This window comes from Onychomys torridus, chromosome 17 (genome assembly GCF_903995425.1).
Source record: "Onychomys torridus chromosome 17, mOncTor1.1, whole genome shotgun sequence".
NCBI classification, from domain to species: Eukaryota; Metazoa; Chordata; class Mammalia; order Rodentia; family Cricetidae; genus Onychomys; species Onychomys torridus.
In genome coordinates, this window is record NC_050459.1 from 21,735,981 (window position 1) to 21,761,666 (window position 25,686).

General features: G+C 51.5%; 1 protein-coding gene across 1 annotated transcript in view; it reads left to right on the top strand.

Moving 5' to 3' along the window:
- The window catches only part of Adgra2 (adhesion G protein-coupled receptor A2), a 43,433-nt gene that overhangs the window by 14,361 nt on the left and 3,386 nt on the right, over positions 1-25,686 (top strand). The window contains exons 2-17 of the mRNA XM_036209409.1: positions 871-942; positions 14,505-14,576; positions 14,872-14,943; positions 15,112-15,183; positions 15,579-15,742; positions 16,252-16,465; positions 17,258-17,422; positions 18,003-18,201; positions 18,962-19,111; positions 19,233-19,394; positions 19,977-20,204; positions 20,414-20,630; positions 22,542-22,741; positions 24,088-24,215; positions 24,754-24,877; positions 25,337-25,482. Of these exons, the coding sequence (XP_036065302.1) occupies positions 871-942; positions 14,505-14,576; positions 14,872-14,943; positions 15,112-15,183; positions 15,579-15,742; positions 16,252-16,465; positions 17,258-17,422; positions 18,003-18,201; positions 18,962-19,111; positions 19,233-19,394; positions 19,977-20,204; positions 20,414-20,630; positions 22,542-22,741; positions 24,088-24,215; positions 24,754-24,877; positions 25,337-25,482 (2,385 nt within the window). The remainder of the gene's footprint in view (positions 1-870; positions 943-14,504; positions 14,577-14,871; positions 14,944-15,111; positions 15,184-15,578; positions 15,743-16,251; positions 16,466-17,257; positions 17,423-18,002; positions 18,202-18,961; positions 19,112-19,232; positions 19,395-19,976; positions 20,205-20,413; positions 20,631-22,541; positions 22,742-24,087; positions 24,216-24,753; positions 24,878-25,336; positions 25,483-25,686) is intronic.

Here is a 25,686-nt window from a genome sequence, read left to right on the forward strand (position 1 = left end):
TCCCCCAGAACAGAAACGGTAAACAAACAGAATGTCCGAGTTGCAAAGGGCAGGCCTAGCCTTCTTTCTGTCGGATCCAGGGCTTGTCAATCTCTCTAGAGAATGGGAAGGCAAGGACACAGTGACAGTTCAGCCCCACTGGACTGGAGACCTTGGTGGCCCAGAATGGTCACCTTTCTGTAGAGTCCTTGGCTCCAAGGAGAGTGTTGGAAAACTCTCTTCCACCAGGGCTTCCTCCTCCTCCCCTTCCTTCCCTTCTGTGTTTTATTTATTTGTTTTTGAGGCTGAGTCCCAGGTAGCCCAGGCTAGCCTCAATAAGCTCTTTTTGCCTTTACTTCCTAAGCATTGGGATTAAAGGAGTGTGCCTCCATGTAGGGCTTCAGGGCTCCCCTTCCATACCTGACCCAGACGAGGCCAGTCTTCCTCATCACTTTGCTCTGGATTTTGGATTGAGGGAAAGAGGGCTTCGGCAAGGACAGAAACCCTGCGGTGGGCATGGCAGAGGCTCAGTGGAGTTGGCACTAAGATGTGAAGTAGGCCGTCACATATTAGCATCTGCTGAGCCCCATCTCAAATCGGATCCAGTCTATGGGGCCTTCACGGCGTCATTGCTTGAAATCCATGACTCGAAGCTCTCTCTAGGGCTGGACTGTTCACCAGCTTCTCCCTACACCACCCCCTAGAGTGGGAGGTGGGGTCCCTGCTGCCTAACTGCAGATAGTGAGTGGCATTTGCGCGGTGCAGCATCTTGGGAACCCGGTTCCATCTTGGGAACCCGGTTCCATCTTGGGAACCCGGGTCCCACTCAATCTGCATTTTGCAGCGTCTAGCTTCTCACAGCACATCTCCATGTTCTTCCTGTCTCTTCAGGCTCTTGAGCAACAACAAGATTACCGCGCTCCGAAATGGATCCTTCTTGGGACTCTACCTGCTGGAGAAGTTGTAAGTACCCAGAAGTGTGTGGGCAAGGTGGGGTGGTGGGGGGGCATGGTAGCCAAGGGTGGGAGGGTCCCTCTGGGAAGGGTGAGGGACTTGGGTTGCCAAGTGAGACTAGAACCTGCAGAGCCGAGTCCGGTATAGGGCTTGGTAGGATATAGAACCTGGTGGGAGCAACTGGCTTTTCTGTAGGGACTGCCCAGTCAAAGTAGGGACGATTCGCTGTTCTAGGCAGAGGTGGGGTGAAAGGCAGCTCATTAATGCTCTTTAATGAGCAATTAGCTGAGAGGGCCAAGTGAGCTCTCGAGCCAGCCTCCTCCTCTTCCCAGCTGGGGGCCCAGCATGAAATGGCTGAGGGAGACTTAATGTGACTGAGCCCCCTTTTCCTTCTTCCAGAAAAACAAATCAACAAACAAAGCCTGGAGGGACGGAGTCGTTTCTGACTCTCCTCCCCCCCCACCCCTCCTAGTGTAAAGCTGCATCTTGGGGCAGTGTCCTTACTCTCTCCTGGAGGCCTTCCTCTCTTGCTGATGACCCCTGGGGCTGGTTGGGGGCGGTTTGTGGGACAGAGCTACTGAGCAGGAACTAGGGGCCACAGGCTTTAAGAAAGTGAGAATGCAGAAGGATGAGGGCTCAGCTGTGACAGAGGCCTTGGGGAAGGGGAGATAAGGCCTGGATAGGACACCTGACTCAGGGACTAAGTCACGTAACCTGCCACATGAGGGCTTGCATCAAGCCAGCCTGTGCCGTCACTTTGGGCTCTTGTCCCGGGCTCTCTTCTCTCCTGGGGACTGATTCTTCCTCTCTTTTCCACCCATACCCACCTCTGCAACCTCTCGTCTCCCTCTCCAAGGCATTCCTAATTCATGCAGTAGGACTCTTGGCCCCTCTTGTACCATTGTGTTCCCCAGCCTTGGATCCGTGTGTTGGAAAATATAAATGAAGAAGGTGTGACTTCAGTGTGGTGGAGATCACAGATGTCTCTGTACCTGTGACCACAAAGGAGTCTGGGGGCTTCTTTCAGACATATTCAAAGGAGGTGTCATCAAGACTAGAGAGTTCCAGGGCAACAGAGATGAGATGCCCACTTAACTGTGTTCAGATTTCTTACAAGGGCTCCTCCCTCCACCCACTTCACAGTGGAAGGGAAAGAGTTTGCCAAACCCACCAAGATGAAGAGGGAGACCGAGTGACCTTGGTGGGAGACAAAAGTGGCCAAGTCCACATGGGGTCAGAAAAGTGATCTGGAGACAGGAGAGGGTCCTGGGCAGAAGGTGAGGGTGGTATGGTGTAAGGTCGTAGCTCTGGGTCCTCTGACTCTGCAGCTCATAGCAGTGATAATGACCAAAGGCTATTGTTAAGCTCATGCCTGAGGCTCAGAGAAATGCTCTCCCGAGGTGTTGCACTTATATAGAATGTGGCATGGTCCTAGTGGGAACCTGGGTCCTCATTCCATCTGCAGCCTGCACATTTGGCTTCTAATGGCATCTTCTGTTAGGATTTCTTTTTTTCTTTAAGATAGCCTTATGACCAGGAGTGGGGGCACACACCTTTAGTCTCAGCACCCATGAGGCAGAAGCAGGCAGCTCTCTGAGTTTGAGGCTAGCCTGGTCTACAGAGCAAGTTCCAGAGAAGCCAGAGCTATGGAGATAGATAGATAGATAGATAGATAGATAGATAGATAGATAGATACATACATACATACATACATACATACATACATACATAGAGAGAGAGAAAGAGAGAGAGAGAGACTTGTTATGTAGCCCTCCAGCTTTACTAAGTGCTGGGATTATAGGTGAAGGAACATGTTCATTTCTCCAATTGTGATTGAGCATTTGGGAATGGATTTTTTTTTATTTGTTTTATTTTTATGTACACTGGTTTTCCTTGCATGCATTACGTGAAGGTGTCAGGTCCCTTGAAACTGGAGTTAATGTACAGTTGTGAGCTGCCATGTGGATGCTAGGAATTGAACTTGGGTCCTCTGGAAGGGCAGCCAATGCTCTTAACCCCTGAGTCATTATGTCTTGATTTTTTTTTTCTTTTTGGTTTTTCGAGACAGCATTTTTCTGTGTAGTCCTGGCTGTCCTGGAACTCCCTCCATAGAGCAGGCTGGCCTCGAACTCACAGAGATGCACCTGCCTCTGCCTCCCGAGTGCTGGGATTAAAGGTGTGCCCAACTTTATGTCTTGATCTTGAGAGGGCAGGAAACCAAACGTTTCTTCAGGAGTCTCTTGGGAGAAAGGCAAACCTACGTTTTCCTTCCTGGCACCAGTAGCTGAGAACTTCTCTGATTCTCCAGTGCCCCCTCTGGCATCTTTCATCTGTCTTCTTGCTTCATTTTGCTTTCTCTTCCTTCGGAGACACAAGGACTGACTACTGTCCCTCCTATCCACACAGAGTACCAAACTGACCACCTCTCCCCAGCACCACGGACAGGGAACGTGCATAGTGGGTCTTTCAAAGCAGGGGGAAGGATGTCTTGATTGCCAGCCTGTTGGGTATTGGAGGAGTGTGTCATGAAAAAAGATACAAAGGCAAGAATTCCCAGCTCTGAGGCCTCAAATGTGGCCCAACTGGTCAGGAAGAATGAACAAGGCCAGGTGGTGGTGGCACACACCTTTAATCCCAGCACTAGGGAAGAAGAGGCAGGTGGATCTCTGTGAGTTCGAGGCCAGCCTGGGCTACAGAGCAAGTTCCAGGACAGCCATGGCTACACAAAGAAACCCTGTCTCAAAACCAAACCAAAACAAACAAAAAACCAAACCAAACAAACAAACAAAAATGCACATAACCTTAGACTCAGTCCTTAGTACCTGTAAACTGGGTGTGGTGATAAATGTCCATAAATGAATATGCAGTCATTCTGGATTATATGGATTATGTGAAACCATATCTTTAAAAAAAAAATACTGTAGACTGGAGAGATGGTTCAGGGGTTAAGAGTACTGGCTGCTCTTCCAGAGGACCTGGGTTCAATTCCCAGCAACCACATGGTGGCTCATGACCATCTATAATAGGATCTGATGCCCCCTTCTGGTGTGCAGGTATACATGCAGAGTAATCATACATAAAATATAAATGAGTAAAACGGGGCGGTGGTGGTGCATGCCTGTAATCCCAGCACTCGAGAGGCAGAGGCAGATGGATCTCTGTGAGTTCGAGGCCAGCCTGGTCTACAGAGCTAGTCCAGGACAGGCTCCAAAGCTACAGAGAAACCCTGTCTCGAAAAACAAAAAACAAAAATGCTATATATGTGTGTGTGTATATATATATATATATATATATATATATATATATATATATATATATATATATGCTGTACATTGTAGCACATGCCTTTAATTCTCAGGAGAATTCAATCTCTGAGTTTAAGGCCAGCCTGGTCTACATAGTGAGTTCTGGGCCAGCCAGGGCAAACAGTGAAACCCTGTCTCAAAACTTATTTAATTTTAATAAAAAATTAAATAAAATTCCCAATCTGAGCTAGGAGCTCTGCTGGTATGAATCACTCTATTCACGTGACAGCTGTGTATGGATCCCCTCCATATGTTGGGCCCTGATCCCAGTGATGGGGTTATAGCCAGCAGACCTAGTACCTGCCTTCAGGCCATTTATTTACTTTCTCTCTACTGCCAAGACCCAGGAAATAATAAATGGATGTGTTATATGTTGGGAGACATATATGCAAAGAAATTCTTTGAGACCAGAAGTTCCAGGGCCCTCATCTCAACACACACACACACACACACACACACACACACACACACACACACACACCATTCGCCTCTTCTCTTTTGAAGTGATGGAACCCAACATCACAACCTTCTAGGGCAGTGGTTCCCACCCTTCCTAATGCTTCGAACCATTAATCCAGCTCCTCATGCGGTGGTGACCCCCGCAACTATAAAATTCTTTTGTTGCTACTTCACAACTGTAATTTGGGTACTGTTATGAAATGTAATGTAAATATCAGTGCTTTGCGATGGTCTTAGGTAACCCCTGTGAAAGGGTCCTTTAGCCCCCATAGGAGTCTCAACCCACAAGTTGAGAACCACTGTTGAAATGATCAATAATTGCTGCTAAGTGTGGGGTACTCATGGTCAAAATAGAGAGGGGATAGAGTGAGGCTAGTTATGGACTTAACATCTTGGTCTCCTGGGAGATCGGAACTTCAGTGAAGTGGAGAGAGAGCCTTTGGAACAAAGGCTGTGCACACCACAGTAAGGAGGGTGCCTGGCAGGGCTGGGAACGTCAGGCTTTCTAGCTTGCTGGTTACTACTTGCTGATAGATGAGTGTGTGTTCTAAGAAATCAGATTCTTGTGATTGTGGGGACTGTCAAATCCAAACTCCTAGGACAGCCTGGAAGTCAGACAGGAAAAGATGCTGCTATCTTGAGACAGAATTTCCTCTCCACAGTTTTTTTTTTTTTTTTCCTCCTGAGCCTTCGTCTGATTACAGGATATCCAACTGCATTATTGAAGATATCTCCTGAAGGTCAGCTGATTATATTTCCACATCTGCAGAACAACTCCCCAGCAGGATCTAACATTCGTGGTTTGCTTGTTGTGTTGATTTGGGAGTCTCCATGTGTGGCCCAGGATGGCCTTGAAATGCTGAACTCAAATGATTCTCCCCATAAGTAGCTAGGCCTATAAGCCCATGCCATGACACCCAGCTGGATGAACGTATGACTAACCATTGTGTTAGGGTAGGGAGAGGGCCCATAAGTAATGTAAGCCTTGTGTCTCATTCCTGGAGATGGTAAGTCACTGGGTCAGATAGGGCCTGGGAATTTTATCCAGCAGGAAGGCAATTCTCATGCTCATCTGAAGTTGGAAGCCAACATGCCAGATGACCCCTAGACTGGGGGCCTATTCATCACAATCGTGACATTGTAGCCTAGTGTGTAGTTGGTGCCCAGGAAACACTGATCTCTCTGTCCAGTGGGACTCGGATGTCTAGGCATGGGCAGCTGAGGCCATGTCAGTTTCATATCCCACAGTCTGTAGACAACAAGTCCTAGGGGAGAGCTGGGATCTGGTCTTAGCAACTGCAGTGGTAAGGCCACAGAATGCGCCCTCACCCCCCACTCCCACCCCTCACCGCTGAGAGCCCTTCAGGTCTTTGCTAATGGATGAAAGGGTAGTATGTGTATGTCTGTGTGTGTGTGTCTCAGTGTAAAAGTGACTTTGCTGGCCAAGAGTGGGCAGTAGCTACGTGTGCCATCTGTCTGCTTTGGAATTCAGGGCGCTGACTGAGTGAGGCTGGGAAGGGTACAAGCAGGTGGACGGAGGTATCTGTGTGAGTGTGGGGTGGAAAGGCAGAGGAAGGGAAGCGGAATGGATGGAGAAGCGGTTGTGGTGAGCAGGACCTTAGTGGTGGATCTAGGGTCTAGGGGGACCCATCTCTATCAACTGGGTATGATGAGCCAGAAATCCTGTCTGCTGCAGGCAATTCATGGCCAGCCCAGGGAGGTGTACAGAAGGGCCCAGACATGCCTAAAGTGCTCTTTCCCTAAGGCCCCTCTGACCGACCCTGTTTGTGACCTAAAGGAAAGACATTTGGGGCAGGGTAGGTGGCAGGAGCCAGGGCCGGGTGTAGTAAGTAGCTAGACATGGTGGGACACCTGTAATCCCAGCAGGCTTAGAATTCACCATGTGGACCTGGCTAGCCAGGGCTAGCTCTGTAGAGCTATACCCCAAACCCTCTCAAAACAAACAGAAATAAAGCATGACCTTACTCTGGTATAAAGAGGCCTGGGATCAAATCCTGCTCCTTGCTTTTTTTTTTTTTTTTTTTTTTTTTTTCTGGATGCTTCCCTGAGCCTCGCATGTGGAGAATGGGGTTAGGAGTTCTTCTCTGAGAAGTTGTTATGGGGATAGATGAGTTCATCTCTAGAGCAGTAGAGCACAGGCATCCTCAGTGAAGACAGTGCCGTCCGTGCCTATCTCTTCTGAAGAGTTTTCCATAAGGTGTTAGCCTGTTCTTTGTAGCTGTCCAGACTTCCCAGGCTTACTCGGGCAGTTATATATTTGAAATGTAATGATGTCCCTTTTTTTTGTCTTAATTTTTTACATTTATACCGTGGTATATCTATGAAATCAGAGGACATCGTACTGGAGTCTACCCTTTCTTTCCACCACATAGGTTTTGAGGATAAAATGAAAGTCGTTAAGCTTAGTGCCAAGTACCCTCACCTGCAGAGCCATTTTGCAGGTTGTTTTTTGTTTTGTTTTGTTTTGTTTTGTTTTTTAAACTCACTTTGCCCTCTGGAGGGCTGAGGCCACAGATACAATCAGCTGTGTATCAATAGGGCCAGTTTTTGTTGTTTTTATGGTGGTGGTGCTGCTGCTGCTTAGGGCCCAGCGCATGCTAGACAAGCCGTGTACCACAGAGCCACCCCCACCCCTGTGGGGAGTTCTCATTCCTTGGGTGCTGTGTATGTTTGTCCAGATCCCCCACCAATCACACGCAACGAGGAACAGGTAGGTAGACAATTCTTCAGGGTTCTGTGAGATGCCTCCATGCCCGCCCATGAGACCAGCGCTCAGATAGCCCCCAGAAGAGAGGTCAAGGGAGAGGGACTTAGTACGCGTGGGGGTGTGAGGCTCCGTGGGGATATGGGCCCTCCACAGCTTGTGTGAAGCTGGAGCAGAGGGCCCAAGGAGGGGAGCTCGCTCAGCCTGGGATGATTTGTCATTGCCTAATGAGATTAATGAGCCCTAGGGGCTGGTATGCAGCGGGTGCTGGGGCACTCATTAGAAGCAGATGCTCATGGGAATGGCCTGTTCACTGGCCAGGTGGTTTCCATTAATCTGTGGGCGGGGCCCAGGGTGAGGCCTGGGGCTCTGTCTCTCCTTTCCATTCTCGTTCCCACTAATGCTGGGGAGGAAGGACACTTAGAAGCTGTCCTGGACTCCAGGACAGCTGAAGCCTTGACGGGGTGGCTTACAAGTTCAGGGACAGCAGCCCTCTTGTTTGCCCTGGTCAGCCTAAGTGCCTGGCACAGTGTATGTGCTCAATAAATGTCTGTAGAATGGTGTCTGGGGCAGAAGTCCCGGGAGGTGGGAAGGTGAGAGTCTGGGGCCATGAAGGATTTCCTTGGCCACAGGACTCCTTTTCTTCCAGCCTCTATACCTACAGGGGTGTTCTGGCCAGTTTTGCAGCCAGCCTGCACTTTCTAGTTGAAACTCTGGAAACCTTGAAGGGCTGAGGGCAAGTTGCTGTGTGGTCAGCAAACCTATAATTTGGTTTTCAGACCTACAAGCAGGGAGGTCTGGGGGGGGGGGTTAGGAGGGGCCAGTTCCGCGCAATCCTGCTGGGCCTGACTGTGTGCGAGCGCATACACACACAGTCATGTCAGCTCACACTCTTAACAAATCTAACATGATGTAATTTACGTCACCCATTTAAAGTACGCGGTCCAGCGGGCTTGGGTACATTTCAGAAACCTGTGTGATCGCCACTTTCTAATTTTAGAACATTTTCATCATCCACAAAAGAAACCTTGAATCATTAGCTGTCACTCCCCATCCCTCTACCAGCCCTAAGCCGCCACCACTAATCTGCTTCCTGACTCTATGGATTTGCCTGTGAGGAACATTTCATATAAATAGAATTATATAATATGTAGTCTTCTATAAGTAGGTCCTTCCAGCCAGGGTAATATTTTCCAGGTTCATCCATGCTATTCAACAGGCATCAGCACTTCATTCCTCCTTGTGGGCAAATCGTAGATCGCTCATGGACTGAACATACTATGTTGTGTTGTTGTTGTTGTGGTTTTTTTTAAAGATATATTTCTTTATTATATATATAGAAGAGGGTGCCAGAGCTCATTACAGATGGTTGTGAGCCACCGTGTGGTTGCTGGGAATTGAACTCAGGACCTCTGGAAGAGCAGTCAGTGCTCTTAACTCTGAGCCATCTCTCCAGCCCCTGAACATACTATGTTCTAAGTCTTTTATTCATGTGTGCATTGATGGAGGTTTAGATGCTTTTCTCTTTTAGGCTACTGTGATCGAATTCTTTGGGGAACTTTCACCTAGAGGACTTTTTGTTTTGCTTTGCTTTGGTTTCTGCTGCCGTTTATTTCTTTGAGGCGGGTTCTGGATCTGTAGCCGAGGCTGGCCTTCAGCGCCTAGCCTCCTGCTTCAGCCTCCTGAGTAAGTCACTGCTTCGGCCAGCCTTGATCTTCTCTTCCAGCCGTACTCATGCACGCGGGTTCTGGGGGTTCTGTTCTCCCAAGACTGGCACTGGCCCTGGCTGCCCTGGGAAGTCTCCCTCCATTTCAGCTCTCAGGAGACCCCTTCTTTCATGCTGACACCCACAGCGGGTGGGAGAAGGGTGTGCCTAGAGTCAAGGGAACTCCGCTGAGCAGGGTTGGGCCAAAGGCAATGGGGATGTGGCTACTCCATCAACACAGTGCCTCTTTCCCAGGCTCCACAACAGCAGAGCTCTGTGGAAGCAGAAGGGAGTCATAGAGTCCAAATTCTAGAAACAGCTTTGTGACCTTAGACGGGTTACTTTGCTTTGTAACCTCAGATAATTAATGGAGAACATGTTTAGATTAATCTCGAGCAAGGGCCTTTTTTCTTTCTTTCTTTCTTTCTTTCTTTTTTTTTTTTTTTTTTTCCGAGACAGGGTTTCTCTGTGTAGCTTTGCACCTTCCCTGGATCTCGATCTGTAGACCAGTCAGGCCTCGAACTCACAAAGATCCACATGGCTCTGCTTCCCAAGTGCTGGGATTAAAGGCGTGCGCCACCACCGCCGCCCAGCCGGGTCTTTTTTCTTTTCTTTCCTTTCCTTTCCTTTCCTTTCCTTTCCTTTCCTTTCCTTTCCTTTCCTTTTCTCTTCTCTTCTTTTCTCTTTCCTTCCTTCCTTCCTTCCTTCCTTCCTTCCTTCCTTCCTTCCTTCCTCCCTCCCTCCCTCCCTCCCTCCCACCCCCTCTCTCTCTTTCTTTCTTTAAATAGGGTCTCACTATGTAGTTCAAGCTATCCTTGAACTCACTTGACTACCTCCCGAGTGAGTGCTGGGATTAAAGGCATGCACCACCATACCTGGAGCGGTCTGTCTGTGTGTTTGGTCCCTCCGCTCCGCCCCGCCCCGCTTTGTGGAATGGGACTGGGGCCTTGCATGCATTGAGGCAAGTGCTCTCCTACTAAAGCCCCAGCCCTAGTTCTTTGGAGCAAGGGTTCTTAGCTTGGATTCCACAGTCCACCAAGACTCTGTGTCCAAGGTTAGGTATAGAACATTCTTCTGGGGTGGGAGTCCAGGCCTTCATCAGCTTTTCCCAGGAATAAGCTAAACAGGAAGGGCTCAAAACAGTCATTTGACAAAAGCCTTGGATTTCTAAACTATGCAGGACCTAGGGTGGCATTTCCTCCTGTCCCTGGGGAGTACAGCCCTGAACCACTTTTCCTTACTCAGGGACTAGGAGACATGGGCTGTCCATAGGCGCAATGGGCTGTCAGGGTCTGACCCTAGGAGCAGTCCTCGGCCTGTGCCCCTCAAGACCTGGTATCCCAGGGCTGGCCCACTCCCTAGAAAACTCACTCCCATGAGACCATCTTGGTCACCCCTGAGCCACCCTTGAGGAACCTGGGAGGAATGCCTGGTCCATCGGAAGCTGCCCTGGAGAGAGGACCTCCATTGGCTCAGCTGCTGGAAACAGGGCAGAGAGAGGGGCTGGGGCCCCACGGCTGCCTTGCTTCCATCTGCAGAGCATCAGTGGGGCGGGCGGGTGGGGTTCACAGAGGCGGGGAGGGGGGTGGTGTGGGGAGGAAATGAGAATAAACACAAGTGAGCAGAGAGGGGAGGGGCGGGGGGCTGCCGCCTCAGCCCCTTGGCAGCCCATGAAGGGAAGTGACACAATGAGAAATGTGTTTCCCTCGGCCCGCCCCTGCGCATGGGGGTGGGAGGCAGAGCTCTGAGAATGGCCAGACCCCAGCAGAGGCCAGGGGGCACATGCTGGATCCACAGAGGAGGGTGGGATGAAAGGGTGGAGCCTGACAGCCGAAAGAGGGCTACGCGGGAAGGGCAGTCCTGGGCAGGGGGACTTACCCTGCCCTCTAGTATTGCCGTGCAGTGAACCTACGACTAGGCCAGGCCTTACGCATTCTCTGCATGTGCCCAGCACGGAGGCACCTTCCCAGAACTCTACCTTTCTCTCAAGCAGAGCCCTAAGGCTGGCTTTCCTTTCTTCCTGGAGGGGGCTCACCTCATCCGAGTCTGGTGGAAGCGGAGATACAGCCTAGCTAAACAGAAGTTTCATCTCTACACCCCCTCCACCCCTCCATCCTCTGTCTCTATTTCTTTTCCCAACAGGGACTGCACAAACGGGCCTCCTGGAGGGACAGGACAGCACCTCCCCATCCTGGACACCCATTTCCTCTCACCCAGCACAGTTAACCCTCTCCTGTCCATAATTCAGAGCTGTCTCTGGGGCCTTTAGTGTACAGACCCAAGCTGCCTTGCTTCTCTTTGAAACTGGCTGGGACGGCAGAGCATTGGAAACTAGTTTGACTCCAGATACCTTTGTTAGAGTTCTGTCTTCTTCCCCCAGGAGTGGCCCTCCTTCACTCCCTGCTTCCTCCTCTGAGCTCTTTAAGGTAGGACCAGACAAGATGACACAGCCTTGGTTCTAATCTGTGTTGGCTTAGGAAAGACAGGGCTTGATGGAGTCTTGGGTAGGTTAGTCAAGATCTGTAGTCCTCCCTAGCCATTAAGCATAGAAGATGATGCAGAAGATGAGTGGGCCAGTATCCAGTTTGGCCCTTAGAGCAGAGGCCCGTATGGTAGGTGTTGGGCTGGTGCCATCAGCTAGGCACAAGCATGCCCTGCTAGTTAGGGAACTAGCTGTCACCTCTGGGGAGGGAAGGGAGGACCAAGATTTGAACTCCTGTCTCGGTGGTGTTTGAGCCACTGAACTGAGGAGTCAGAGGCTGCTGTGAGACTCGCCAGTGGTATGCTACACCATCTGGTGGAGAATGGCCCCCAGAAGCCATCATCCATTCTGTTGTGATCTGCTCAGCCTGGAGGTAGCTTCTTTGCCACCTCCTGACAGCAGTGGGTAGATCAGCTATCCTCTTGAGGAGGCAGGGCTGGAGACCTTGCACAGGTTTTATTAGCCCTGGGCCTCATCTGTACCTGTGATTGGCAACCTTAGCTTGGAGCTGTACAAGGGCATAGTGTATTGCTGGTCCACCAGCCTCCCTGTGGGTTTCCTCACAAGCTCCCGAGAGAGATCTGTAGGGATACAATAACTGTAAAATTCCCCCTGATGGCTGGGTACAAGCTATTTTCAGTGGCTTCTCTGAACAGCCCTGTAAGGTCCTAGAGTGGTTCAAGTGACAGAACATGGGAAACCTAGTCTCCTAACTTGTAACCGGAAGCTTTCTCCATTCCTCGTCTCTGTCTGGCCATCCAGAGCCTCCTGTACCATCTTAGATAAGTTGACATAAAACACAGCTCTGCAAAAGTAGCTACCACAGTTAATTAATCTTTCATTCTATTGGGCATGACAAATTTAAATCAATAGTTATATACATTTCGATTGGCTTTGAAAGTTATCAATTTACAAACTCAAGTCCCATTTGCTCTCAGGATACCATCTTACAAGGTCTCCAGTTTGCAGTAAGGCTCATTAAGGAAGGGAATGGCTCAGTTGCCTTTAGCCTACTGGCTATGGGTGGGTTAAGACTTCTGTTGGTCTTTTCTGTGTCAAACACACAGATTGCAAGCCCAGCGCCACTTAGAGATCTTTGGCAACAGTTAACTCTGCAGCTCTCACATGATTGAGGCTGTATGATAATGAGTATTCAGAGACTGGGGGTGCTCTCCAACCTAAGACAGAACGCCTGTGTGGCCTGGACAGGTGTCTCCATGATGGGTAAGGTGACCTGCTGATGTCCCACACAACCTAAGTCAGAAGCTCATTTTTTTAGTAAAGGGGGGGGGGAACCTGTAGGGCCCTGGCCCCCATTTTGGGTAACTGTTGCCTCGCTTGCTGACCTTGATATCCTCCCTATGCTAATTCCCTTCGAGATTCCACTCTCCTGAATGCTTAAGGGAAGTTCCTTGTCTGTGTATCCAGTATTGGGCGTTAACAGCTTAGATGCAAGATTGTAAAACATCAGAAGCGGGGTTGGGGATTTAGCTCAGTGGTAGAGTGCTTGCCTAGCAAGCACAAGGCCCTGGGATTCGATCCTCAGCTCAAAAAAACAAAACAAAACAAAACAAACAAACAAACAAACAAAAAACCCCCCAAAACAAAACAAAACAAAACCAAAAAAAAAAAAATCAGAAGCAAACTTCTGCCCTCCAGGGTTCTACCATTGTGCTGTAAGCCTGAATTTAAGACCTCCCTCCTTCAATAAACAGCATTCGGCATTAAAAAAAAAAAGAAGAAGAAGAGGGGGTCAAGATCATGATGGGGAAACCCACAGAGACAGCTGACCAGTGTGAGTTGGAGCTCACTGACTCTGGACTGACAGCTTGGGAACCTGCATGGGACTGAACTAGGCCCGCTGAATGTGGGTGACAGCTATGTGGCTTGATCTGTTAGTGGGGTCCCTGGCAGCAGGACCAGGACTTATCCCAGGAGCTTGAACTGACTTTTTGGAGCCCATTCCCTGTGGTGGGATACCTTGCTCAGCCTTGATACAATGGGGAGGGGCTAGGCTCTCCTTCAACTTGGTATGCCAGACTTTGTTGACTACCATGGGAGGCCTTACCCACTCTGAGGAGTGGATGGAGATAGAGTGGGAGGGAAGTGAGGAGGCGAGAGAAGGGGAGGGAGGGGGAACTGGGGTTGGTGTGTAAAATGGAAAAAATTTCAATTAAAAAAAAAAAAACACCTCTGTCCCAATGGGAGTAAAAAGTAGTTCATTCTGAGCCACAGGTGAGTGACCGTGACCTCGGAATGGATTCAGCTTGCTCTGCATTACCTGTTCCACCATGGAAGAGGCAACAGGAACATATAGTCCCAGAACAAAGAAATCCATAAATCAGTGCAAATATTTACCAAATCCATGAAAAGAGTAGGCAGGCATTACAGAGAAGTGGAGAAATCAGCTGTCCTGGGGATATGCTATCTGAGGACATTCTTACCCTTGGGGTTGAGGAAGCTGGTTATCTGCTGAGTTACAAAGGTCTTAGCTGATAGTCCAGAGGATGTTAGGCTGGATACAAAGGTAGGGGCTACGTGGCTATTAAGTGAACTAAAGATAGCCTCAGATAATTGTAGTTTGGCTTTCCATTTGCAACACAACAACTCTCTGTATCATTAGGCAAGTGAACCCTGAGTTCGCCCACTGGATCTCCAACCCAGATTTGTTCTTTTTCCCAGGACTTGAACTTGCACACGTTTCTCTGACCAGTATACTCTTTGTCTGCGGCCAGAGAAGTTGAAGAGACCTGTTGGGTGGGTGTGTAGGAAAGCCGACTTAGAAAGGAATCAAGCTCCATAGAAAACCAGCACCCATAGTGACAGGATGCCCCACTCAAGGAGCAGGGTAGCCCTCAGACAGAAGTGTGAGGGTCTCCCCACTGCTTCCCACAGGGACCTGAGGAACAATGTCATCAGCACTGTGCAGCCTGGAGCCTTCCTAGGTCTGGGAGAGCTGAAACGCTTGTGAGTGGCATGTCCTGCCCACCCCACCCCAGCCCTCTTTTTGCCCACCCCACCCTCAAATTTCCCAGATACCTTGAGCAACTACCCCTAGTAGCCACCCTGCCCTGTCCCTTCTCAGACACCAAGTCTCTACTCAGTACATCGGCTGGGGCCAGTTGTTGGGGGCGTTTCTAGCTTGCTATGGCATAGGGCCCAAGCCTATTGCCCACATAATCTCCAGCTGAATGTCTCTCTCAGAAGTGAATCTTCGTCCTGTTATATAGTGGACTTGCTGAGTGTGTCTCTCTCTCTCTAGAGATCTCTCCAACAACCGGATTGGCTGTCTTGCCTCTGAGACATTTCAAGGCCTCCCCAGACTTCTACGACTGTGAGTGATAGGTCTCAGAGAGAGAGAGAAGTGGGGGGTGGGGAAGGCTTGGGAGGAAGAAGGCTGAGCCAGACCCTTCTGGTACCTGCATTTTCTCCTTCCAGGGCTCTACTCTCCTGGCCCAGGGAGACCCTAAGGTCTCATCTCACTCTTCCCTGCCCTCTGCAGAAACATATCTGGGAATATCTTCTCCAGTCTGCAACCTGGGGTCTTTGATGAGCTGCCAGCTCTTAAGGTTGTGTGAGTATCTTTCTCAGCACAGGAGCCATCCCCTGGTCGCTTCCTCCACCCAGGAGGGAGACACCTGGACCCAGGGGACTCTGAAGCCCAAACCTCAGCCCACCCCTCACCCTGAAAGAAATTCCCAGATCCTATGAGCCACCTTACCTACCTGACACCCCACACTGTCCCTCCTCAAACTCCCATTTTCTACTCAGCACATTGACTGGGGCCGTTTCTAGCCCTGAGGGGCATGCATCATGCCTGCTGAGTGGGCAGACCGCCAGAAATGCCCCCGAGTTCATCATGTCCTGAATAGTGGGGCACACATGCGCCTGAGGTTGTCTTCACCCCTTTCCTCCATGGTTTCACCCCCACCCCATGAGCCCACACTGTTCCTTGTACCCACCCTGCAGGGACTTCGGCACTGAGTTTCTGACCTGTGACTGTCATCTGAGCTGGCTGCTGCCCTGGGCCAGGAATCATTCCCTGCAGCTGTCAGAGCGCACACTTTGTGCCTACCCCAGTGCCCTGCATGCCCGGGCCCTGAGCAGCCTCCAGGAGCCCCAGCTCCGCTGTGGTGAGAAACCCGTCCCAGCCCCCAACGAGCCAGTCCCTCAGCCACACACAGCTTGCTAGGTCAGACTTCTCTGGGCCCCGTGTATTTATTATATGATGGACATGTTTTCCAGGCCTCTCTCTTTCCCCTAGTTCCATGGGGTGGTCCTCCACCAGCATGCCTAGACCTCTTGCAGGATTACTTGCTTGTCTATATTTTCTCCTCCCCCCCCCCAGTATGTTTACTTGTTTATTTCCCCTCCCTCCTGCTTGTTTTATATTTTCATCTGGTCTCCCCTTGTATATGCCTCTGTTTTCCTCTTATCTAAAAGGATTCTTTATGGTCCCTTTCACTCCCAACCAGACAGAGATCACTAGAGGCAGAGGGTCTGGACCTGCCCTGTGGGATTCCACCGTCACCATGTGCTACCCTTTAAGTCCAGTGAGCTAATGCCTAACTGGAACCACTCTCAGACATGGGCTCATGTGCGCGTGCACTCAGGCCTCATCACCAATGTCTCTCATCCACAGAAGGGGCTCTGGAACTTCATACGCACTACCTCATCCCGTCCCTGCGCCAAGTGGTGTTCCAGGGCGACCGTCTGCCCTTCCAGTGCTCTGCCAGCTACTTGGGCAATGATACCCGCATCCACTGGTACCACAACGGGGCCCCTATGGAGGGTGATGAGCAGGCAGGCATCGTCCTCACAGAAAACCTCATCCATGACTGCACCTTCATCACCAGGTACAGGCTCTGCGGTCCCTTTTTAGTTTAGGGCATGGGGAGGGGTAGCCATGGTTCTCATTTGCCTCCAGACATGGTCCTGGGAGACCAGGGCGCGCGTGCACGCGCGCGGGGAGATCGGGATTATAAAGAGCTAAGGTACAATTATAAATGTCCTGAATAGAGGTTAGACTTAAAGCCCCTCCCCGATAAAAAAGATAGCAAATGCTTATTAAACCGAGGCTAGGTGGTGTTTGACATCTGTTACTGCTTCTACAATGCCAGCAATGCCCCTCCAACCAGGAGAAAAAGAGTATGTATGCATATCTATCTCTTACTCCATTAAAGGAAGAACCTGAGCTGGTGTCCCAGAACGGGGCATAGGTAGATGGGCTGTAGGGGGGGGGGGGCATGGAGGGGAGGGCTGGGCTGGGCCTGAGTGCTCACCAAAGGCCTGAGTTTGCTTCCTATTGCTGTGATAAACACCCTGTCCAAAAGCAGCCTGAGAACAGGAAGGGAAGCCAGGGCAGGAACCTGGAGTCAGCAGCTGAAGCAGAGAGGAACAGTGTTAACGGACTTGCTCCCTGTGCGGAAATCTGCTTTCTTAAACTACGGTGGACCGCCTGCTCAGGAGTGGTACCGCCCACAGTGGGCGGGGCTCTTTCACACCCAACAGAAATCAAGAAAATGCTCCCACAGCCTTGCCCACCGGCCACTGTGATTGACAGAGGCATTTTCTCAGTTGAGGCTCCATCTTCCCAGTTGACCCTACCAGTGCACCAAGCCCGTTCCCCCCACCCCTCCCCTCCGCAGTGAGCTGACCCTGTCTCACATCGGCGTGTGGGCCTCAGGGGAGTGGGAGTGTTCCGTGTCCACGGGCCAAGGCAACACCAGCAAGAAGGTGGAGATTGTGGTGCTGGAGACCTCCGCCTCCTACTGCCCTGCTGAGCGTGTGACCAACAACCGCGGGGACTTCAGGTTGTCTGCTTTATAAATGGCTGACCCCTCCCCCACCCCGGGCATCTGCACCCTCTGAGAGCACAAGTGACTAGGGCCTCTCCCATTTGCCTTCTTCCTCTAGTCCCAAGCATTGCCTTCTCTTATCTAGCTCACAATCTTGCTGTTAGCTCTCAAAGAGGATGACCATCTTTGAGTTGCTTCCTCCCACTTTAGTATGCAGGAGGTTTCTCCAAACAGTGTCACATTTTAAGGTTCCAAAGACCCTCTCTGTAGGAAGGGCAGGCATTCTTCTCCATAGTGTGTAGAGCTGAGAATACCAAAGCCCAGAAAAGATCAGCAACTCGTCCAATAAATGGCAGAGCTTGTCTATGAACCCAGATCCCTGTGTTGTACGCCCAAATATTGTCTGCAAAATCATTGTGAGAACAAACAGAGAAAGCAGAACTTGAGAACCCCACGATGGCTGCCAGGACAGTCTTGACTGAACCCTTCACCAAGCCCCGGGGGTCTGGTGTCATAGTCCTGGGTTGAAGTTGGGAGGGGATGGCATTTGTCTCAAGGAGCCTTGGTCATGGCAGCTTCCTCCATCTACGTCTAGGTGGCCACGAACCTTGGCCGGCATCACGGCTTACCAGTCCTGCTTACAGTACCCCTTCACCTCTGTGCCTTTGAGTGGGGGAGCCCCAGGTACCAGAGCCTCACGCCGGTGTGACCGAGCTGGCCGCTGGGAGCCCGGGGACTACTCCCACTGTCTGTACACCAATGACATCACTCGGGTGCTCTACACCTTCGTGCTGGTGAGGCTGGGGCACCCTCCCCCAACTTTGATTCCTGGAATTGGCTGGGATGGAGCCTGGTACCTCATGGGGGGAGACTATACCTCTGTTCTCAGGTGTGCATTAAAAGGGGGGTACAGCTGCCAGGCATGGTGGTGCACACCTTTTAGGAAGCAGAGGCAGGTGGGTGTCTGTGAGTTCAAGGCCAGTCTAGTCTGTTTATCTATTTATTTATTATGTATATAGTGTTCTGCCTGCATGCATCCCGTGGGCCAGAAGAGGGCACCAGATCACAGATGGTAGTGAGCCACCATGTGGTTGCTGGGAATTGAACTCAGGACCTTTAGAAGAGCAGCCAGTGCTCTTAAACCTCTGAGCCATCTCTCCAGCCCGCCAGTCTGGTCTATGTAGTGAGTTCCGGAACAGCCAGAGTTACCTAGTGAGACCCTGTCTCAAAAAATAACGATAGCTAGCTAGCTAGCTAGATAGATAGATATAGATAGATAAAAGTCCCTGGTGCTGTCCTCCAGCTTGTCTTTCCAGGGGCCAGGCCTGTACCATACTCTCTCTGCTCTATCCACCATCATGGTGATTTACACCTTCATCACCCTTGGGATAATGATACTTAGGCTTGAGTAGCCTAGAGTTGTGATGAGAGATACCCATGTGCACTTTAGATCCTGATGGTCTCCATAGATGGTCTTGGTTCCTCTCCTGCCCTGTGGCCCTAGGTTCTGAGACAGAAAGAAGCTAGCCTGATCTTTTCCCCCAATACCCCCAGATGCCCATCAACGCCTCCAATGCATTGACCCTGGCCCACCAGCTCCGGGTGTACACGGCTGAGGCTGCCAGCTTTTCAGACATGATGGACGTAGTCTATGTGGCTCAGATGATCCAGAAATTTTTGGGTTATGTTGACCAGATCAAAGAGGTGAGATTCAACTTCTCAACTGTGGGGGCCCTCCCCCCCGCAGCTAGCATCTCAGGCCCTGGGTCCTAAACACCACTGCTGCCCTCATTGACTGCCCTGCCTCCCTCCCTCCCTCCCTCAGCTGGTGGAGGTGATGGTGGACATGGCCAGCAACCTGATGCTGGTGGATGAGCACCTTTTGTGGCTGGCACAGCGAGAAGACAAAGCCTGCAGCCGCATTGTGGGTGCCCTGGAGCGCATTGGAGGAGCTGCCCTCAGCCCCCATGCCCAGCACATCTCTGTGGTACCGTAGCTTGGCGTGCGAGGGGGAATTCTTCAGGGGCTAGCACTGGGGAGGGGGAGGGGGCCTGAGAGTGGCCTGGGGCCAGTTTTTATGATTCTTAGATGGGAAGCGCTTGCCTCTCTCTGGGACATGCATCAGGGTCTGGTAACATGGTGGCAAGCACAGCTCAGCTGTGAACTGTCCGGGAGGTGCAAAGGTAGCGGAGATGGTGGTGACACTGTGGTGTGAGCCTTTCTGTAGAGCATCTATATGTAAGACATTGTGCTAGATACTTGGGGACATATGGGGGGGGCACGGTCATGGGCATCATAATCAGCAGGTGGGAGACAGCGAGTGTGTGAGAGCAATAATAACTCCAAGGGAAGGAGAAGGCCTGTGTCTGGGAGGTGTGTGTGTGTGTGCGCGTGCGTGTGCATGTGGGGTGACTCCATGGCATATGTAAGACTTTCCATGCTTTGAAAAGACCGTGAGCCATAAAGGGTAAGGGGCATGGCTGAAGCAGACCTGAATCAAGGACCTGTGGGGTCTTGGGCAGAGGACCACTACGTCTCAAATAGTGGGTGACAAGTTCTCCGTCCCTAGAACTCAAGGAACGTGGCCTTGGAGGCCTACCTCATCAAGCCTCACAGCTATGTGGGCCTGACCTGCACGGCCTTCCAGAGGAGGGAGGGAGGCATGTTGGCTGCACAGCCGGGTGGCCCTGGCCAGAACGCCCCACTGGAGCCCGAGCCTCTAACCGATGATCAGCAGCTCCGCTTCCGCTGCACTACGGGGAGACCCAACATTTCTCTATCATCCTTCCACATCAAGGTGGGCACCAGGGGAAAGGAAGGGGGTGTGGGTGGGGACCAGAAGCTGAGGAGGGTGGTGCTGAGATACACAGGTGTCTCCCGGGGGAGGGGGGTGTGAAGGAAGGGTAAAAGGTGGGAGGAGGGACAAGGCAGGAGACAGGAAGGGACTGGGAGACATCAAAACCCAGGGATGCTGAGTATCTCTGAGGACCTCCTATGTCCCCTCAGAATAGCGTGGCCCTGGCCTCCATCCAGCTGCCCCCCAGCCTGTTCTCAACCCTTCCGGCTGCCCTGGCTCCCCCAGTCCCTCCAGATTGCACCCTGCAACTGCTGGTCTTCAGAAATGGCCGTCTTTTCCGCAGCCACGGTAACACTTCCCGTCCTGGAGCAGCTGGGCCTGGCAAGAGGCGCGGTGTGGCCACCCCCGTCATATTTGCAGGAACCAGTAAGGGACTCACTTCCTGGATGTCTGTCTTGCTCCTTCCGTATTTGTGGCTCCCTACTGCCCTGGTACAGTTGGCAGAGGATAGCAGAAACCTCAGAGTGTCTCAAGGAGGGTGGGAGTGCAGATGGTCTGTAAAGGAAGGGACTGGTGGAGAACAGGATTTGGGGGACATGGTTTAACACCCCAGACATAGGACAATTTTCTACTTTTTGTTTGTTTGTTTGTTTTTGTTTTGTTTTTGTTTTTTGAGACAGGGTTTCTCTGTGTAGCTTTGCGCCTTTCCTGGAACTCACTCTGTAGCCCAGGCTGGCCTCGAACTCACAGAGATCCACCTGCCTCTGCCTCTGGAGTGCTGGGATTAAAGGCGTGCACCACCAACGCCCAGCTAAGGGCAATTTTTTTATCCTAAGCATATGACATATCAGAAAGCTTGTGAGCACAAAGCCTCAATCCCTTCCCTTCACGCCAAACCCCAGACTTCTTGCACTGCCACACGTAGGCCCCCGGCAGGTAAGCCATACTACATGAGCACTACCTTTGCTGTTATGAGGAGAGAAGCATGAAGGCCATGGCCTGCCCCACAATGGCTGCTGCCTCCTGAGAAGTGGAATACTTGAATAACACCCTCAGAGCTACCCCAGCCGGGGGCTCCTAAGACTTCCAGGCCAGCAGCTCTGGAGAGAAGTGTCCTAAAAGACAAGACAGCTGTGGCTTTGGGGTCAGAGATAGGACTGGTACAATAAATCCCAAGAGGTAGTCAGAACTTCCAGACACAGCATCGAGGGTAGAGACCGGAGCAGGAGAGAAAGATACACTGTCTTGTCTGTGGTCTGGTCCTCAGGAGCTGAGTAGATCATTATAACCCTGTCCTTTCCATCAGGAGCAGTTCTCCTACTACCTGCCCACGCGTATCTTTCCGAGTCCCTCTTTCCTTCCACCTTCCAAACTCTGGGCTTGCTCCCCAGACAGTCTCGATCTACAGTAGGACCCACGCTGTATATCCCAGACATAGAACACCCAGTTTGCCTTCTGAAAATACCGCTTGTGCACACCAGAGCCCCTCCAAGCATCACTGGTTTATAATATCTACCTTCTTTTACATGCCATGCAGGGCCCTGTGTGCCATGAAGGTGTTGCCATCATTACCCTGGGCTCCTTTCCTGTTCCTAAAATGGGCTCTTTCCAGCCTGGGTGGGAACACTTGTTAAGGACTTAGCATGTGTCAGTTTCTGCTGGGCCGAGATACGCTTGAACACAAGACAGTTGGGTCCTTGCCCTTAAGAAGAGTACACACCTCAGCTGACAGGCGCTGACCTGAAGTGAGAGGCAGTGCAAGGTGCCTGGACTGTGGAGTCACGGTGTTCATCTGACCCTAGTTAGGGGCCAGGGAGGCCTGCCTTGAGAACTCAAGTCTCTCTGAGACCTGGATGATCCATCATCGGAGGAAGGGTCACTCCATGTTGTCAACTGCATGGGTTAATAACTGTTTTGGTGGAGCGATGTGGAGGTAGGGTGGGGGCTGTACAATCCACGTCATAGGCACTTTCTCCCACGTAGCCCTGCTTAATTCCTTCCTCAGGCTTTCTCCTGACCCCATCCCTCCCTCTTTCCAGATGCCAACTGTTCCTTCCAGGGATCCCTCCCTCTGGGTTAGCATTGCAGCCAATGTCGGGCCTCACTGGGCACCTAGGGTGGGGAGGCCTGCCATGGTTTCACCTGTCCCATCCTGTTCCCACTCCCTGGCTGAGTCTCCCTGGGCAGACTGTCACCTACGCCATATCTGGCTCTGTCCCCAGGTCGGCAGGATCCCTGCATGCTCTGAGAACCCCAACAATTGCTCTGCTTTGCCATTCTCTCGGGCAACCTTCCTCACAGCCTCAGGTGTCTGTGTGGACTTCCCTGTCCCTGCAGGTGGCTGCGGCGTGGGAAACTTGACCGAGCCGCTGGCTGTCTCACTTCGGCACTGGGCTGAGGGAGCTGACCCCATGGCAGCTTGGTGGAACCAGGAGGGTCCCGGGGGCTGGAGTTCCGAAGGTTGTAAGCTCCGCTTCAGCCAGCCCAATGTCAGCTCACTGTACTGCCAGCATCTGGGCAATGTGGCTGTGCTCATGGTGTGTATAATGGGGTGGGGGGTGGGGGGGAGTGAGTGTGTGTGTGTGTGTGTGTGTGTGTGTGTGTGTGTGAGAGAGAGAGAGAGAGAGAGAGAGAGAGAGAGAGAGAGAGAGAGAAAGGAGGGGAGTGTGTGTGTGTGTGTGTGTGTGTGTGAGAGAGAGAGAGAGAGAGAGAGAGAGAGAGAGAGAGAGGAGGGGAGTGTGTGAGTGTGTGTGTGTGTGCACAGATGCAAGGAGGCAAGGGGACATGTGTGGGAGATAGGGACTGTGGTCCTTTGATCACTTGGAACCACAAGAAAATACAGGAAGGACAGCGGCCTTATGCTTTGTTGATGTCAAAGTTCATGGGAAATGACCCTCTAGCTTCATCCATGCCTCTCCATCTTTCAGGAAGGATCTGGAGCCATCTAGTGTGGCCCTCAGGTCCTATTTTGTTAGTTTGGTTTGGTTTGGTTTGGTTTTTGAGACAGGGTTTCTTGTAGCCCAGCCCAAGCTGAGAATGACCTTAATTGCTGATCTTCTTGCCTCCAACCACCCAAGTGCGGAGATAATAGGCATGTATCATCATAACTATTTTGACCCGAATTCTACTTAAAAAGCAACCTGGTGCCGGGTGGTAGTGATACACGCCTTTAATCTCAGCACTCAGGAGGCAGAGGCAGGTGGATCTTTGTGAGTTCAAGGCCAGCCTGGTTTACAAAGGGAGTTCCAGGACAGCCATGGCTACACACAGAAACCCTGTCTTGAATACCCACCCTCCCCCCCAAAAAAATCAAGAAAAGCAACCTGGGAACATGTGTAGTCATCTGCTCCCTATCCCATTCCTCACCCAGCTTTTGCTGACACTGAGCAGACACACAGTCCATCGCAGATGGCCAGCTTCCTCTTAGCTCACGAACTTTCAAAAAGTGATTTATTTCTTTTTATCTTATGTGCATTGGTGTTTTGCCTGCATGTATATCTGTGTCACGGTGTCACATCCCCTGGAACTGGAGTTACAGGTGGTTGTCAGCTGCCATGTGGGTGCTGGGAATTGAACCTGGGTCCTCTGGAAGAGCAGCCAGTGTTCTTAACCGCTGAGCCATGTCTCTAGCCCCCATCTTTGAGTTTTCAACTGGGCATCTAAAAAGAAGTCCCCAGAAAAGCAGAACGCTAGAAGGGAGGCCGTCGGTGTTTCCTGAGGCCAGCTTCTTGAGTGACTTCTCACACTTGTATTCTACCAAATGGACTGAAGCATCCAGATACACAGGTCCAAGGCAGGCAGTTGTCAATATAAGGGAAAGTGGCTTAGGGACAGACAGGGTCTGCTCAGTCCTCTCACCCCCTCGCCCCCCGCCCTTTCCCAGGAGCTGAGCTCATTCCCTCGGGAGGTAGGAGGTTCTGGAGCTGGGTTGCATCCTGTTGTCTACCCCTGCACGGCCTTGCTGCTGCTCTGCCTTTTCTCCACCATCATCACCTACATCCTTAACCACAGGTGAGCACTGTTCAGGAAGGAGGGAGTGTGGGGCGGGGTGGGGGTGGGGGTCCTCACCACAGGCTGGCAGGTGTTTCTTCTTCAGGCAGGTTCACACGACCTGGCCAGGCTTTTGGGTTGAAGAGCACATTTTGGGGGTGGGGAGGTGGAAATGGGGAGATTAGGGATGTCTTTTCCCCATGGCCTGGAGCACATTTATACACATGCCCATAGACCATTTGCTTTCTCTTTTTTTGGCTCTCCTTGTGGTCTTAATACCCTGTAGGGCAGTGGTTTTCAACCACCCTAATGCTGAGACTCTTTAATACAGTTTCTCATGTTATGGTGACCCCCCCCCCCAACCATAACGTTATTTTCATTGCTACTTCATAACTGTACTGCTATGAATCATAATGTAAATATCTGATATGCAGAATATTTGATATGTAACCCCCGTGAAAGGGTCATTCACCCCCCCCCAGGGGTCTGGACCCACAGGTTGAGAACGGCTGCTGTAGGAGGTTGGACAGCTTCTTAATAAAGACTCTTTCTGGGGCAGCTCCATCCACGTGTCCCGGAAGGGTTGGCACATGCTGTTGAATCTGTGTTTCCACATGGCCATGACCTCGGCTGTCTTCGTCGGGGGCATCACTCTCACCAACTACCAAATGGTTTGCCAAGCGGTAAGAAAGGGGATGGGGACTCCAAGCTGAGCGCCTTCAGAGGAAGTGGGCGCAGAGCAAGAAGAAGGTGGTCTATGGACCTCAGCTCCTCTGGTCTCTGTGCTAGCCTTGTCGGGTTGGGAAGGGGTGATGTGCAGAGAGAGTCACAGGAATGGTCAGGCTCCCCAGAATCACTGGAGATGGAGTTTCCAAGTGGAGAGTGGGGATCACAGGGGAGGAGAGGTCATATATCAGCCAGACTGCTGTTGTCTGCGTCCTGGAGAATCCTTGGGGTGTGAGAGAGAGAGAGAGCGAGCCCTGGCTGGAAGCAGAGAGGGCACCAGCAGGGACCAGTATGATGAGTCCCTGGGTGGGATGCTGGAGACGTGGGGGTAGTGGGAACATACACGACCATTGACGTTCCAGGGTGTAGCCCAGTCAGCAGCTCAGGTCCCAAGCCTCAGTGCCTTGACCTTGTAGGTGGGCATCACGCTGCACTACTCTTCCTTATCCACACTGCTCTGGATGGGGGTCAAGGCCCGAGTCCTCCACAAGGAGCTCACTTGGAGGGCACCCCCTCCAGAAGAAGGGGACGCAGCCCCGCCTGGTCCTCGCCCCATGCTCCGGTAAGTGCGTTCAGCTCTCGGCTGTGGGGAGGGGCCTCAAGACCCAATACAGGTGTAGCAAAGCTGGGGTAGATGGCGCGGGTTGGGCACAAGATCCCTGGAGATTGATCTCTCTCCAAAGACAAGAGACAAGCTTCTCAGGAGCGACGAGGATAGGGGAAGGGGTTGACACCAAAGGGCATTGGGTGGGAGTCCTAAAAACCT